Source organism: Rhipicephalus microplus, unplaced genomic scaffold (assembly GCF_043290135.1).
Source record: "Rhipicephalus microplus isolate Deutch F79 unplaced genomic scaffold, USDA_Rmic scaffold_17, whole genome shotgun sequence".
NCBI classification, from domain to species: Eukaryota; Metazoa; Arthropoda; class Arachnida; order Ixodida; family Ixodidae; genus Rhipicephalus; species Rhipicephalus microplus.
In genome coordinates this window covers 3,924,051-3,940,457 of record NW_027464590.1, presented here as the reverse complement: position 1 = coordinate 3,940,457, position 16,407 = coordinate 3,924,051, and the positions used below count along the sequence as shown (strand labels likewise).

Genomic DNA, 16,407 nt, shown 5'->3' with positions numbered 1-16,407 from the left:
GTTTTAGATGTCGTCATGTGCGCGCACACTTTGCAACGTGGTTTGTTGCAGGGATGACATCCTTCATGATGTGAACACGTGGTTTTAGATGAGGTTAGTAAATCACGAAGGTTCCGCGACCGCCGGTAGACCATGCGTGGTTGTTCTGTAAAGATTCCTTTGAGCCGCTCGCTCTGTAATAATATGTTAAAATGCTTCTTTATGATATGGTTCACATTTGGAGCTGAGGCCGCATGTGTCAAAGTTAGATTAGTCCGCGAACAGTCTTTGGGTCTTTTGTTAGTACTCAGCAGTTCTGAACGGTCAAGCTCTTCGGCACGTTTGATGGCGTCTGTGATTATGCTGGCTGGATAGCTCTGTTTTTCGAGCGCGCTCCGAAGTTGTTCGCAGTGGCGGGAAAATTCGCTGCTATCAGAGCATATTCTTTTAAAACGGACTGCTTGGCTGTAGGGAATACCAGTTTTGTTGTGTTTCACGTGACTACTGCTAAAGTGAAGATATTGCTGCCTATCCGTGGGTTTTCTGTAAAGATTAGTTATCAGCTTCCCGTTACGTAGAGTGACCATGACATGAAGGAAGTTTATGTTCACAGGTGAATATGAGTGCGAAAAAGAAATCGCCGGATGGGCGTTGTTAAGATCTGCTATGAAAGAAAGAAGTTGCGATTCACTATGGTGCCAGATTAGAAAAATGTCGTCAATGAACCGCTTATAGTAAAATGGCTTATATTCACAATTTGCAAGAAATTTGTTTTCAAGGAGTCCCATAAATATGTTTGCGTAGTTTGGCCCAATTCTTGTGCCCATAGATGTACCACTAACTTGAACATAATGTGTCCCATCAAATTCGAAATTGTTAAGTTCAAGAATGAGCTTAAGCAACGTAGCTAACGTAGATGCAGAAACTGGTTTGTTGGCGTGGCAATCGTTGTACGCGCAGATAACTGCCTCGATGCCATCTGAGTGAGGGATATTAGTATACAGTGACGTGACATCTAACGTAACGAGAAACGAATTTTGAGGAACCTGTAGGTCAACAATATCTGATAGAAAGTGATTGGTATCTTTAATGTAAGGAGAAAAGCTGGACGGAATGGTGTTGATGAGGCTGTCTACATAACGGGAAAGGTTCTCAGTCACTGTTCCAATTCCAGAAATTATCGGTCTACCGGGATTATCTCTCTTATGAATTTTGGGAAGAAGGTAAAACCTGCCAGCTACTGGGCTCAACGGTATTAGGGATTTCAGAGTGCCATAGCTCATTTCTTTATTATTAAAGAGCGCAGTCAAAGTATCACGAACAATATCTTTGAACTCGTTTGTTGGGTCATGATCTTGCCGCTTGTAAGATGATGCATCACTGAGCTGCCTATGGCCTTCGCGGATATATTTGCTTCTGTCCATTACAACAATGGCGCCTCCTTTATCTGCAGGTTTTATAATTATGTCATTAAGACTAGTGATGGATTCAATTGCTTGTTGCTCTCTGTCAGTAAGGTTGCGGTGCAATGGTGTACGTTCTTTATATGCCTGCATGACATCGCGTTGTACAGCTCTGATATAAAGGTCCAGACATTTGTCTCTTTGGGAGGGGGGTGTCCAATGCTTGTAAGATGGCAATGATGGGCTATCGGTATTGTGAGCCGAGGAGCGATCATAAAAGTACTCACGGAGGCGCATGTTACGTTCGAAATTGTGAAGATCCTTCACCAACTTAAATTCACTATAGCCTCCTGTTGCAGGGCAAAAATTAAGTCCTCGAGATAACACACTACGTTCCTCAATTGATAGATCGTAACATGACAAATTTATAATGTTATCCTGTCCAGATGATTTACTTTCCAGCTCGGGCTGGCGCATTTCAGCTGTAGTTGGAATGTTTCCTCGTCGGGAGCATTCCTTTTTTCCTAAGTTATCACGCGCGACCTTTTTTGACTTTTAGCATCCAGCTCGGCTAACTTCTGTGACCGATATAATTCGAGAGTTTTTAATTCTTCAGTCGTAAACTGAGAGGATTGCACAAGCTGTTTTTCCTGATTCCGCAGACCTTTTTCTGATGATTCATAATGGCTAATAAGTATGCTGGTTAGTTCAACAGACGCCCGATTTAAGGTGTTGTGCCACCTTGACAGGTTTTTCTTTGACATCTCTGATGTGGCCGGCTGCAGTTTTAGTTGTAAACCTTTAGGAGCACTTGTTGCCGCGACATACATTCTAAGCATAGAAATGTGCGATTCACAACGAGTACGTTTTTCTATAACCTTCCTGGTCCTTAAAAAGTTCATTGAGCCAACAGATAAAGTACTCTCACCCAGGTGGCGTTGTGTTGGTCAGTTCGTTCCTCTCGTGGTTGTGCCCCTGTTCCGGAGTCCGTAGCGTGGTAGAGACGGCGAAAGTGATGCAACGACCGCAGGCGGTGGTAGGCAAGACGTAGGCTGTGTAGATTGCAACTTGTTCATGTGGGCGCGCGATGCTTTCGAGGTGACGTTCTCTGCTACGGAAGGCTTGTTCGTCAGGGTGAAGGTTGCTGTCGGCGCGCTGTTGTTTCTTGAGTTTGACTGTGTTGTAGGATGACTGGGTGCTGAAGGTCGCCCAGCTCGATCCACTCGATGCGGAGAGTCGTCATTCGTTGATGAATCGCACCAGGCAGCTGATGTCGCATCCACCGGTCTCCTGAAGCACAGGTGGCGGATGTGGCTTGCAAGCAACAACACACCCTCGAAGCTCATATGAAGGCCGTCTGCTGCGAGGACGCGTGTGGGTGGTAACCATTCGATTTCATGATCGAGGTAGCAAACTAGACGGGAATAGCGGCAAAAATTCCGAAGCATGTTGTTGAACACTGATGCTTCTCTGTTGCAGCGCCGGACGAATGTCAGGTTACAGTTCCTTTGTCGACGGTTTCCACTTCTAGGCAGTATCAGCGTGGCGTAAATTCGCCGAACTTCTGGGCGGTCTTTTGCAATGCTTTCAAGTAGATCGCGGTATTTTGCAAACGCCTCGTGTCCCGAACTCGAAGCCACATCGACCGTCCCAACATGAAGAATAAGACAGGATGCTGAGCGGGGCACAAGATCCAGTAAGTCACGCCATTTTATAAGCCATTTTACTATAAGCGGTTCATTGACGACATTTTCCTAATCTGGCACCATAGTGAATCGCAACTTCTTTCTTTCATAGCAGATCTTAACAACGCCCATCCGGCGATTTCTTTTTCGCCCTCATATTCACCTGTGAACATAAACTTCCTTGATGTCATGGTCACTCTACGTAACGGGAAGCTGATAACTAATCTTTACAGAAAACCCACGGATAGGCAGCAATATCTTCACTTTAGGAGTAGTCACGTGAAACACAACAAAACTAGTATTCCCTACAGCCAAGCAGTCCGTTTTAAAATAATATGCTCTGATAGCAGCGAATTTTCCCGCCACTGCGAACAACTTCGGAGTGCGCTCGAAAAACAGAGCTATCCGGCCAGCATAATCACAGACGCCATCAAACGTGCCGAAGAGCTTGACCGTTCAGAACTGCTGAGTACTAACAAAAGACCCAAAGACTGTTCGCGGACTAATCTAACTTTGACACATGCGGCCTCAGCTCCAAATGTGAACCATATCTTAAAGAAGCATTTTAACATATTGATACAGAGCGAGCGGCTCAAAGGAATCGTTACAGAACAACCACACGTGGTCTACCGGCGGTCGCGGAACCTTCGTGATTTACTAACCTCATCTAAAACCACGTGTTCACATCATGAAGGCTGTCATCCCTGCAACAAACCACGTTGCAAAGTGTGCGCGCACATGACGACATCTAAAACAGTTTTAAGTACATCGTCGAGTTTTTCTTTAAAGATAGCCCTGCCGCGGTGGTCTAGTGGCTAAGGTACTCGGCTGCTGACCCGCCGGTCGTGGGTTCATATCCCGGCTGCGGCGGCTGCATTTCCGATGGAGGCGGAAATGTCGAGGCCCGTGTGCTCAGATTTGGGTGCACGTTAAAGAACCCCAGGTGGTCAAAATTTCCGGAGGCCTCCACTACGGCGTCTCTCATAATCATATGGTGGTTTTGGGACGTTAAACCCCACAAATCAATCAATCATCTTTAAAGATAAATGGGAACTACACGTGTGATAGTATAAACGTCATCTATCTTCTAGAGTGTTCAACATGCGGAGCTCAGTACATAGGTCAAACAGAGACAAGTTTCAGAATTCGTTTTAATAATCACCGTGCACATACCGTAAGCCTCCTTAATCTACCGCTGTCGAAGCACGTCAGTATGCCTGGCCATGGTTTCGACAAAATTAGGGCCACTATTATTCAGTCCGGTTTCAAGACAAATCACGATAGGGAAGTGAGGGCATCCTTCTTGATCCATAAATTTAACACCATTCGTTCAGGTATCAATGAAAACGTAGGAAAGCTCACCTGCCTCGCACTATAACAACACGACTTCTTAGATTAATAAAATATTTTAATGTATATTAGAATGTATATTAGTCAACCGTGGTTTCTCTACTTCATAGCTCTTTTGCATGTCCTGCCAACCATAATGTGCCCCGCGTGTCGATGCGCAAGGAAATTTGAGACTTGTATATTCATGCACCCGTCACATGTCAGTCATGTCAACACAAGGTTCTGACAGATTACCATTTTTTACTTTGATTGTCCTAGCTGTTATACCGAGAGTTCATCACGTGAGCCTATAAAAGCGGCTGCATTGTATCATACCTACTTACTCTGACGAAGGCCGTGCCACGGCCGAAACGTTAGTAAACACGATCCTTTTCTTATGTGCTATCTGCAAGTTAATTCAATATAGAAAATACCCGGACCTGTCGTGCCTTCCCTTCAAGTTCTTCTATATATATATATATATATATTGTCACGAGCGGTTGCAATGCACGGCGCATACAGCGCGAATGAACATTCAGAAAAAAGGTGAAGAAGGAAGACGACGTTGGGTGTGCTGTCTCGAGACCCCTTGTGGAAGTAAACGCGAACCATCCAGGCTCGCCTGTTTTTCAACCTTTTCGTGTACTTCTTGCATGTAACATTTGGTGGAGCTGTGCTGGGTACCTCCCACGACCTACGACGGAGCCGTCAGCACCAGAACTTCGTAGAAGCCGTCGCCTTGCCGGACTTTCGCCATCGCGCCCCGACATGTCTCTGGAGCAAAATGACCCCCTCAGCAATGCCTCGGCAAGACCACCGCTGTATCAGCATTACCGAGAGCCACGGCCGTTCTCAGCAAAGCCAGGGGAAGACTTCGATGAATGGCTGACCCATTACGAAAGGGTAAGCCAATGCAACAACTGGAACCCGGCCAGCCAGCTCAGGCATGTCGTTTTTTATTTGACGGACACGGCCCTGGTTTGGTATGAAAACCACGCCGACACGCTTACTACATGGAGCAGTCTTATTGAAGAAATGAAGAAGTGCTTTAGCGACTCGGACACTAAGAAGAAACGAGCGGAAACAGCTTTAGCTCAGAGAGCTCAGGTGATCGGCGAGACTTGCACGACATATATTGAAGAAGTTCTCAAGCTGTGTAAGACCATCGACTCTCGAATGTCCGAGGAAGATAAAGTGGGACACCTTTTAAAAGGTATTGCGGAAGACGTCTATAACTTCCTCATTGGAAAAGACAACCTGAACACCGTATCAGACGTGATTCGGCACTGCCGCACATTCGAGGCGCTGAAAACTCGCCGAATCACGCCGAAGTTTGGACGGCTAGCCAATGTCACGACTGTGGCCAGCGTTGACGCGAGTCCGCAGACAGACCTCTCAGCTACCATTCGGCAGATTGTCCGTGAGGAGCTCCTGCGGCACGAAGAACAAACGCGTTATGCGGTGCCGCGTTGCGCCTCCGTCGCTTTCCGAGACGCCGTCTGCGCATCTCCTCCGGCTACTTGGCAGCATTCGGTGAATGCTGCGGATTGTAACAGCTACCGACACGACCCGCATTATGGCCAGACCGAACAACGCCATTACGACTCGATTGATCGGCGTTTTGATCAGCATCCACGCGACATTCGCCCACGAAGACCCAGCACTGCCTACGACATCCAAGGGGAGGGGATGAGTTACTCTCAGCCTGTGGCCGCTGTGGAATATTTCAATCAGCGTCCGGAAGTTCGCCCTCTGCCCGTGTGTTACAACTGTGGCACGCCTGGCCACATAGCTAGGTATTGTAACCGACGTCGGGCATTCAGCAATGGACAGTCGGGATCGTTTATGCAACACGGTGGTCGTGCAATGGACACTAATAGGCCAGGAAACACCACTTTTGAAGGCTACTTCCGAGAAGAAAGAAGCCGTCACTTCCCTCTGGACAGCTATTCTGGAGAACAAGAAAGGTATCGAAACCGTTACCGCTCTCCTGCCTCCGAACGTACTCTGACACCACCACCAGCTTTCCGAGCGTCTCGATCTCCATCTCCCAGACGGCGTGTGACGTCATCATCTCCTCGACGCCGCTTCGCGTCACCACCGCCGGGAAACTAGCCAGCGCGGCCGATGGAGGTGAGGTCGCTGGAAAATCTTTGCTGCCGACTCGGATACCTCCACCTATCTTCATGTTGAAGAATAAGGTTAATGTACTTATTGATGGCGTTTCTACCATGGCTTTAGTCGACACGGGAGCAACTGTTTCTGTCATGAGTGTGGTGTTCAAAAATCTGCTGGGACGCAAGGTTATGTTTCATTGGGACCACAGCACAAGCTTTCGTGGAGTGAGTGGGGACTCATTATACCCGGTTGGTGTGTGTAACGTGGATGTCTCCTTGGGTGGTCAAACCTTTAACACTGAGTTTACCGTGCTTCCGCGTTCCACACACGATGTAATTCTCGGCATTGACTTTTTGAAATTGTGTGGCGCCAATGTTGACTGCCGAACAGGAGAACTCAGTATTTGCGGAAGTGTGTCCTCTGCGCTCTTAGAAGAATCATCCCAGCAAGAGAGTGTGTTTTGTGTTTCTGAAGACACTGTTGTGCCCGCTTTATCCGCGATGCGCGTTCCTGTTGTTTGTTCGTCTTCTGTTAGTACTTCGTTCGATGTTGCGGTGGAACCGGTCCATAGAAACTGTCTTAAGAAAAATGTGTTGGTTCCGTATTGTATGGTTTCAGTTACCGATGGATGCGCAGGGCTATGGACGCTAAATTGCTCCACTGAAGCCGTAGTGCTGTCTCAAGGCCTAAAACTTGCTACGTTTCAGGGAGAGTCATTTATACCTATGGCAGTGCTTACAGAACTACCGGATACAGCACAAACCAGTGTCTCGCACACCGCAAACGAACACATGCTCGGAATGGTAGCTACATCGCTCAGTGACCATGAACGTCGTGTTTTGATGGCCCTGCTCTCGAAACACTCTTCAATATTCGACTTTGCACAGCACGACGGCCCCACATCGATTCCTGCATCCCGTACTCGCCATCGCATCAACACAGGATCCGCTGAACCGATTCGTCAAAAACCATATCGTGTGTCCTCTGCGGAGCGAAAGATCATCAGCGCTCAAGTCGAAGAAATGATGGGTAAAGGAGTAATTCGGGAATCGTCTAGCCCTTGGGCAGCTCCAGTGATACTGGTGAAGAAGAAAGACGGCACGTGGCGATTCTGTGTCGATTACCGTCGCCTAAATGCCGTTACTAGGAAAGACGTATACCCACTCCCACGAATTGACGACGCCATCGATTGCCTCTTTGCGGCTTCTTACTTCTCTTCTGTGGATTTACGATCAGGTTACTGGCAAATCCCTATGCACCCGGATGACAGAGAGAAGACCGCTTTTGTAACGCCCGATGGACTATTTGAATTCAACGTGATGCCTTTCGGGCTTTGTAACGCCCCCGCAACGTTTGAAAGGTTCATGGACACTATACTTCGCGGTTTGAAGTGGGAAGTTTGTATGTGCTACCTAGACGACGTTGTGATCTTCGGCCGAACATTTCGTGAGCATAACGAGCGCCTGGACTTGGTACTGAACTGCTTGAGGAAGGCCGGCCTTGTGCTTAATTCTAAAAAGTGCCATTTTGGTGAACGACAGACACTTGTGCTGGGACACCTGATCGACAAAGAAGGTATACGACCAGATCCACAAAAGACAACAGCTGTGGAGGCATTCGAGGCACCTCGCTCTGTGAAGCAGCTACGAAGTTTTTTAGGGTTATGCTCCTACTTTCGCCGTTTCATTCCCAAATTTGCTGACATAGCTCATCCGCTCACATGCCTTCTCCAAAAAGGTGTTCCTTTCGAGTGGAGCTCGGAATGCGACTCATCGTTTCGGCAGCTAAAGCTACTGTTGACGTCCCAGCCTATTCTTCGCCACTTCAATCCGTCATCACCGACAGAAGTTCATACCGATGCTAGTGGTGTTGGCATTGGCGCCGTACTAGTTCAGCGTGTCGGCGACAGCGAGCATGTGATATCGTACGCTAGCCGCTCATTGAGTCGCCCCGAGCGCAACTACACTGTCACCGAACAAGAGTGTCTGGCGGTCGTCTTCGCTGTGCAACGGTTTCGATCGTATCTCTACGGGCGCCCCTTTACTGTCGTCACGGATCATCACTCTCTATGCTGGCTTGTGAATCTTCGGGATCCCTCTGGTCGACTAGCACGCTGGGCGCTCCGTCTGCAGGAGTATGATTTCGTTGTTTCCTACAAGAGCGGCCGGCGACACGCTGATGCTGATTGTCTCTCTCGCCTGCCACTCCCAACGACTGAATGTGACGCGGACAACTTTGATGAATACATCGCTTTTGTGTCCACGGGATTTCCGGATATGGATACCTTCATATCAGAGCAGAGGAAAGACGACAGCTTACAGCCGCTATTCGCGGCCGCGCGGGAGTTCGCTGCAGACAATCGTTTTCGCTTACGTGACGGCGCCCTATATAAGACGAACTTCTCGGCTACCGGTGCGCGCTACCTTTTGGTTGTCCCCAAGAGCCTTCGCAGTCACGTATTATCTGCCATGCACGACGAACCAACTTCCGGACATCTTGGATGCACAAGAACACTCTACCGTGCTCAGGAACGCTTTTATTGGCCCCGGATGCGCAATGATACCGAACGGTACGTCGCCAGCTGCACCCAATGTCAGCGTTACAAGCGACCAACTGACGCGCCGTCTGGTCGCCTTCAGCCTGTTTCGCCTCCTAGCACCCCCTTTGAGCAAGTTGGTATAGATCTTCTGGGCCCTTTTCCGCGATCCACAGACGGCAATCGTTGGGTCATCGTTTGCGTAGACCACTTAACCCGTTATTGTGAGACGGCAGCACTGCCGTCGGCCACAGCAAAAGACGTTTCCATCTTCTTGCTGTTTCAAGTTATCCTCAGACACGGACCTCCTCGCATCGTAATCAGCGACCGTGGGCGGCAATTTACCGCGGATGTTGTCGAAGAGACCCTTCGTCTGTGCTCATCAAGCTTCCGCCATTCCACTCCATACCATCCACAGACTAATGGTCTAGTGGAACGCACGAACCGAACGCTTGCCAACATGCTGTCCATGTACATCGACTCCGCGCACAAAAACTGGGACACAATTTTGCCTTTCATCACCTATGCTTTCAACACCGCAAGACATGAGACCACTGGTTACTCACCTTTCTTTCTCCTTTATGCTCGTCCACCACGCTATAATCTTGACACTATGCTTCCCTACTCTGCTCATCACAGTGAGCCGATCAACGAGATTCTCTGTAGAGCAGAAGAAGCGCGACGCCTCGCTCGGCTACGCACCGTCACCTCGCAAGACCGGTCAAAGATCCGTTATGACGACCGTCACCGACATGTTCACTTCAATCCTGGAGATCAGGTGTGGCTCTGGACGCCTTTACGGAAACGTGGCCTGTACCAGAAATTTCTCGCTCACTATGTCGGGCCCTACGTTATCCTCGAACGCCTCAGTGAGGTCAACTACCGCATAGCACGGCTCACAAGCACTGGACGGCGCTCGGCTAAAACAGAAGTGGCGCACGTCGCTCGCATGAAGCTATGCAATGCACGAACCACTGAGTGACTCGCCCGGCGGGCTTCGTCTGCCAACGGGGAAATGTCACGAGCGGTTGCAATGCACGGCGCATACAGCGCGAATGAACATTCAGAAAAAAGGTGAAGAAGGAAGACGACGTTGGGTGTGCTGTCTCGAGACCCCTTGTGGAAGTAAACGCGAACCATCCAGGCTCGCCTGTTTTTCAACCTTTTCGTGTACTTCTTGCATGTAACATTATATATATATATATATATATATATATATATCAGTATTTATGTATTTACTTTTTGTAAATATAAATTTCTTACCTAATTGGAGACATTTATTGGTATCGCACCTTAACAGCAGGATCAATATCCCTCCCCGTTTATTATACGCACTTATGTTGTGTGGTTAAGCATGTAAATGCTATTAAAAAGTTTTCTCAGGATATTTTTCAAAGAAATTCAGAAATATTTGTCAAACGATTGTAAATTGCTTATAAAGTCTTTCCCGTGGCTGAGTCACTACTTATAAGGCATGCTTATAGAAACCCCTGCTTGAAATGCCTACTCTACTGCACCAAATATCTGCTGCTTTTTATGTCAATAACATGCATAAAATACATAAAATATTTAATGTGCCATTTCGTTTTCTGTTTCAGAGCTATGAAGTTGCCATTCGTCTGGATCCTGATCTTGCTCACGCTCATCTGAACCTTGCGGTGATCAGGCACTTGGAGGTTAGCTTTGTTGTTGCGAGATATAGCAACGCATTGCAATAACTGGTTTCATCATGCGTTAATATTTATTGCCTTCACCGAAACACGTAATACTTAGTTGCCACACTTGGGCTCAAGTGACTGCTTATAAATGCAGAGCTCATTGTGCAGGTTATTCTATCAGAGATTTTATGCTACATGTTATTTTCCAGAGTGACTACCCAGCTGCATTTCGACACTACCAAGTGGCCCTCTCTCTGGATCCAAAGAACAAGCTCATCGTAGACAACATGGCCAAGTTGAGGCGACGAATCACTAGGCCACTGCCCTTCTACGACTGCGTTTAGTGCTGGAGCTTCGTCGGAGTGCAATTACCGCGCCACCTATCGGCATATATACATTCACGCTATGCCTTTTCAGGTAGCTTCACGTGTTCCCTAAACTTTACCAGTGAGCAGGCACACATTCCGTTTAATTAGCTCGAAGTGCAGAATGATCGTATCTTTACTCCTAAGTAGCAGTTCGTGTTATAGGTGTATGCACTGCGTCATTCATGCTTCAAACACCCCGTCCTATTCCACAGTGCTGATAACGAAAAGAAATTGTGAAACTTTTAGTTTTTTATTAATAAGGTTGATATCTTGTGAATAGGTATTTTTCAGACACCGGGACACTCTGTTTTTTCCAATTGGCGAAAACCTGTGCCCTATATATGCCTGTTGAAAGTACGTGATGTCGCACAGTAGTTTTTATGGAATAATTGTGATACTACACTATGAACTCGTCTCACAATGTTAATGTTCAATGTTCGCACGTTAACTATTTGCCCCTGTTAACATATAAGACTTCAAAAATACTTCCAGAGAATTTCGTTTTTTGGTTCAAGAAAAAAATAGTAATGCACTGGATTTTTTGCCCAGATTTCTGATGCACGAAAACGTTTAGATTGTTCACGTGGAGTTTTAATATCAACACAAAAAGTGAATGTCTACTACGATCCTCTTTTTATGTAGTTTTCTTTCTACGCCATTGAGAAGAAATGAAAAAAAAATAGACGACAACACTGAATGAATGTATTACTGAATGTAGCATGTGTGTCAACCTACTTGTCTTCACCCTCTTTGTCAGTATCTATGCGGTTTGCTGTAGTGAAAAGTACCACTTCTTCGAGTAGTGGCATAAGTCTATGCAACAACGTGCCTATAGATTTCTGATTGTCAGAGTTTTTTGTGGGTTATCTATCACAATGTAACTCTCTCAAAGTGTGACAGATTTGCTCAGATGTGGTTCCTGTTACTGTGTCGTTGTGTGCGTCGTGTTATAAATGTTTACGAATCAAGTAAAGTCGGAATGCAGCACCGGAACAATACAAGGAGATCTCGCGAAAAATGTCTGACGTAATCATCGCATCGCAGTGCGCGTAACGTTCAGCGTGTTTCCGTGACCTACAACGTATCTGGAAAACCTGTGTATGTTCGGATTTACAGGACGTAATGAAGTCAGTTGTCTCGAGCTGCTCAATGTCTGCGAATGTAAAGCGGAATATTTGTTTCTTGGGGGAGCACGAGAGGAGTGGCAGCATCGTGCTTAGAACGGCAGGAAGTTCAACCAGTTAATGCAGATTTGTCATAAATAATGTACACATGTAGACACACAAAAGAAGAGTCAAGACAACACAAACGCCGTGTTCTTGCTGTCTTCTTCTATTTGTCTGTGTCTGTTTGTGTCTGCGTTCTTTTTTTTACCCTTGTACTATTGCCCTGTGACGGGTTTTCCTGGCATTATTTTTCTTATCATTTGTGATGTTTTTACGAATTAGCAGTTGACTCTTTTTCGTTGTTTTTAACATCTCCAGGTCCATGAAAATTGCATGGCACAGGAGCAGCACAGCACACCAAGATGTTGCTAGACCTAATCTTACCAAGTTTCTTAGGTTTTTTCCGTAAGACTGCGGTGCCACAAACGCTAAAAACTGTTCGTAATACTCCACGGTGTCTAGCCGCTATCAGAAGCACTGACAGTAGCACATAATAGTTCAGAAGTGTGCTTGTAAACAGCAGCATGTGGTGGCAGAGTGCGACAATAGCTGTTGGATGCGATGCCACTCCTTGACTAGCCTGCGTAACGCTGACCGTGTTTCTGCACAACCCCCACACCAGAGGTGTTGGAGCGGTGCCAAATTGGTCAAGGTGCAGCTGCGCGTTGACGTTACTCTCTTCCTCACCTTCAGTAGCTTTCAGCTCCTCCACCGGCTTGCAACAAACTTATCCTCACTTCACCTTTTCCACCACACGCAATGCTCGAGCGCACGTCGAGTTGAAACTCTAGGCCTATTTAGTTACGGGTCTGCGGCTACCGTACGGGCGTGGCCGGCCATTGTAAATGGCGAGCAGGCTGCGCCCGTATGGGTGCTGTGGGCACGTGACTAACCCCCGCAATCAGAAAAGGTCCTCGACTTGAAGTTGACTTCAAACCGCCTAATGTAGCGCGTTTGTGTTGCCTTGGCACCGCCTAAGGACAGCACGTTCGCAACGTGCTCGTGCTGCATTGAAGTCTGTGGCAAGTGAAGTTGAAGTCAAGCAGCGTTTCTGAACGCGGGGGTTAGTCTGTCTAATCTCTCGGCTCGTTTATCTGCAATAAAACTTGCACAATACCAAACCCATCTACCGTGTCTTTGCGTTTCAAAAGAGCGTTCACTCGAGTAAACGCTACACCGAGTTTCGCTTCAAACCGTTCTTTCAGAGCCCGCGTCAACGCCCGTTTCAACCTGGTCAGCGCCGTGCGCACCGCTGCTGCTTCGCATCCCATCAGGTTTCAGTTTGTAGATATGGTCCAGAATTTCTTTTACCGTCGTGGCGCTCAAAGCATCGCAAAAGGATATGTGTGTTTGGCCACAAGGCGTATACCATTAGCTTCGCCACATTAAAAAATAAACCATTACTCAAGTTTATACTTGTGATACGTTGGAGTGAAAAGCCCCCCAGAGGTCAATCTACCAAATATTGGTCAGTCGGTTCTCAGGTTTATAATAAAGTTAATGATGTCTGTATGTCGCCACCGGAGGCAGTGTCATCACATTCCTTGTACGATTGCGTGCTAGTTGTTGCCCATGGTATTTTATTGGCTCAAGAGTTTGCGTATGTGCCCTTTGTAGGAAGTACACAGACTGCCCGAGAATATAGAACTTTAAGAGGCTTTCGAGCACCTTACGTAGCCGTAACAAAAACGTGGTGTTAATGGCGCATGGTAGGTGTTTATCGTGTCAACAATGTTTATGTTGCCTTCCTTCCACTTAGCTGCATAGTGGAGTCCTGACTGCTGGATGAGCTTGCAGGAGTCGGTATTTGCATCGCCTTACTTCACCAGAGCCTAGCAAGGGTAGTATTTTTTTGTAGGAAGTTGTCTCACTGTGTAATCGTCTCGTTATTTGTGTGTGTTCACGGATTTCATGAATACTAATGCTTGCCGACGCGCAATCATCCCAACTGATGTGTTTATAACGTCGATTAGAAGTGATGTAACCGTGCTGTGCGTGGTTTTCGTGTATCGGTTGAGACTACCCGGAAAAATCATAATTTTTGCTAATGTTGAATGACTGAATCTGTTTCGTACACCTATTTTTATATCCTATTGGGATAAAACTTTCGCGTGTCTTTGTCCCGTATGTGTGCTTGTTCATCACCCCATTTATTAGTGCGCAATTTTTGGAGCTGTCACATCACGCATTTGCGCTTGAGTGTTATTCGTGGATGTACAATTTCGTAAAATACTTCATGCTGTCATGTCCCACATTAAAAAAGCGATGCTTTCATGCAATTTTGTCTCGTTTTGAATGAGTTTTCTACAATACCAACTTTTTTGTATAATGCGCGTATTATTACTTTTTGCTGACATGATATACAAGTAGATATCGGTGCACAAGTAAGGTGCCGGCTACGCCTTCGCCCTTGAGCAAATGTTGAGTATCCTTCACCTATAGACCGGTCCTCAGTCTGTAGGGCGCGCTCGAAAGTTACCTCTCTGGGAAGCCCTTAACGTTAAGAATAACACTCACGCCATGGTTAGGAACTGTGGTTTCTTTAGCATGGTGCTGCAAAACGAACGTACAACAATGCGGACTTATACATAAAAATGACGAAGTCTTGAAAAAAAACTACCGGCCATTCAATTATAGAGGAAGGTAAGTGGCCATTTTGCCACGCACGTCCACTTCTACGTTATCCGCAAATTTCATACCTTTAGTGAAATTCCTACTTAGCATCTTTCGAAACCAACGTGTCCATAGTGTCCGAACCATGTCGAAACCGTTGGTGCAGTTACTGCCTCTTCAACAGTGAGAAATGCACACAGAAGAGAGGGACCTCCTGCGCAGGATAAAGCGAAAAAAAACTGCAGGTGCTGAGAGATTCAGTGGTTCAATGACAAACTAATTTGCTACCAAAATAAATGCTGTACTGTTCCTCTATCTTTGACATCTTGCTGTTGCACATTTCAGAAAGCAGAATCCCGGCATCAGCGCATCACATCACCTCAATTGAATGCTCGGCAATATACGAACGTGCGGGCGCTGCTCAGAGTAATTAATGCACCCGCAGCGTATCCTGGATAATGTGTCTACTAGATCTCTAGGCAGCAATGGACGCCGTGACTCGCTCAGCGCTTCCTCATCGACCGTTGCCGCTGCTTCGAACGAATAGTCGTCCGGGTATTCTGATTCCATGCTCCACTCACTTTATTCAATTTTTTTGTTTTCATATCAAGAACCATCTCAGGGCATTTCTGCGTACGAGCTACAACTATCTCTGGAGGTTGCGTATGTGCGTGTTAAAAAGAAAGAAGAACGGAATTGTCACTCGACAAAGCAGCCAAGCAAGCAGAAACGAAATTGCCGCATTCTTTGGGCCCCACGTCGGCCTACCAAAGGAGTGCACGCAGCAAACTTGTGCATTCTTTTCCCAGAAACCACTTTCGCTGCGCCATTTTTTTTGCCGCGTTCTCTAACACTAGCGTTTTGTAGAGTTGCCCAAAGGTGTATATAAAAGAGGTGACTGCCAGCCATGCTTCCTGTACCAATTTTTGGCCACCGCAATCATTTCACCATTCGTGAAGTTTGCATGTGGCTGCGGCGAACTTCAAAGCATTCTCTTTTATCTCGTCCGTCTAGAGGTCGTAGTTTTGACATTGTGTGTGTACTGTGCTTGAAATCTAAGACTGAGCCGCATGTTGCGAATGGTGCATGTGTGTAGGTATACGCGCTTATAAGGATTCTACTATAAGATTTATTTTGGAAATGCACGAAGAACGTGAAAAAAAAAGCGCACCCTTGCCCAAATGTTGTAGCGGAAGGTTGTTGCGGCGATTCCTTGGAAAGATATTGCGGAGTTATAGGCGGGCACAACAAAAACCGTTCAAGATCGATTTCCTTGCTTGTCCATCGTAATGATTCAGTGGTTATGGTAATCGGCTGCTGGCCCGTCGGTCGCGTTTTCGATCCCAGCGGCGGCAGTCGCATCTTGATGGAGACGAAATGGCAGGGGCCTGTGTACTGCGCGGTGTCAGTGCAGGATAAAGAACACCAGATGGTCAAACTTTATGTAGCCCTCCACTACGGTGCCTCCGATAATCTTATCGTGGTTTTAGGACGTGAAACCTCAGATGTTGTAATATTTATTAAGCTTCTTTTACTTGGCCCGGTAGGTAAG

At 46.8% G+C, this 16,407-nt stretch overlaps 1 protein-coding gene across 2 annotated transcripts in view; it reads left to right on the top strand.

The window, feature by feature from the left end:
- LOC142785021 (protein O-mannosyl-transferase TMTC1-like) overlaps positions 1-14,521 on the top strand; it is a 97,983-nt gene extending 83,462 nt beyond the window's left edge. For both annotated transcript variants that reach the window (XM_075883434.1, XM_075883433.1), the window contains 2 exons: positions 10,649-10,726; positions 10,918-14,521. In XM_075883434.1, coding sequence (XP_075739549.1) covers positions 10,649-10,726; positions 10,918-11,052 — 213 coding nt within the window. In that variant the 3' untranslated portion in view covers positions 11,053-14,521. The remainder of the gene's footprint in view (positions 1-10,648; positions 10,727-10,917) is intronic.
- Positions 14,522-16,407: the final 1,886 nt, after the last annotated feature.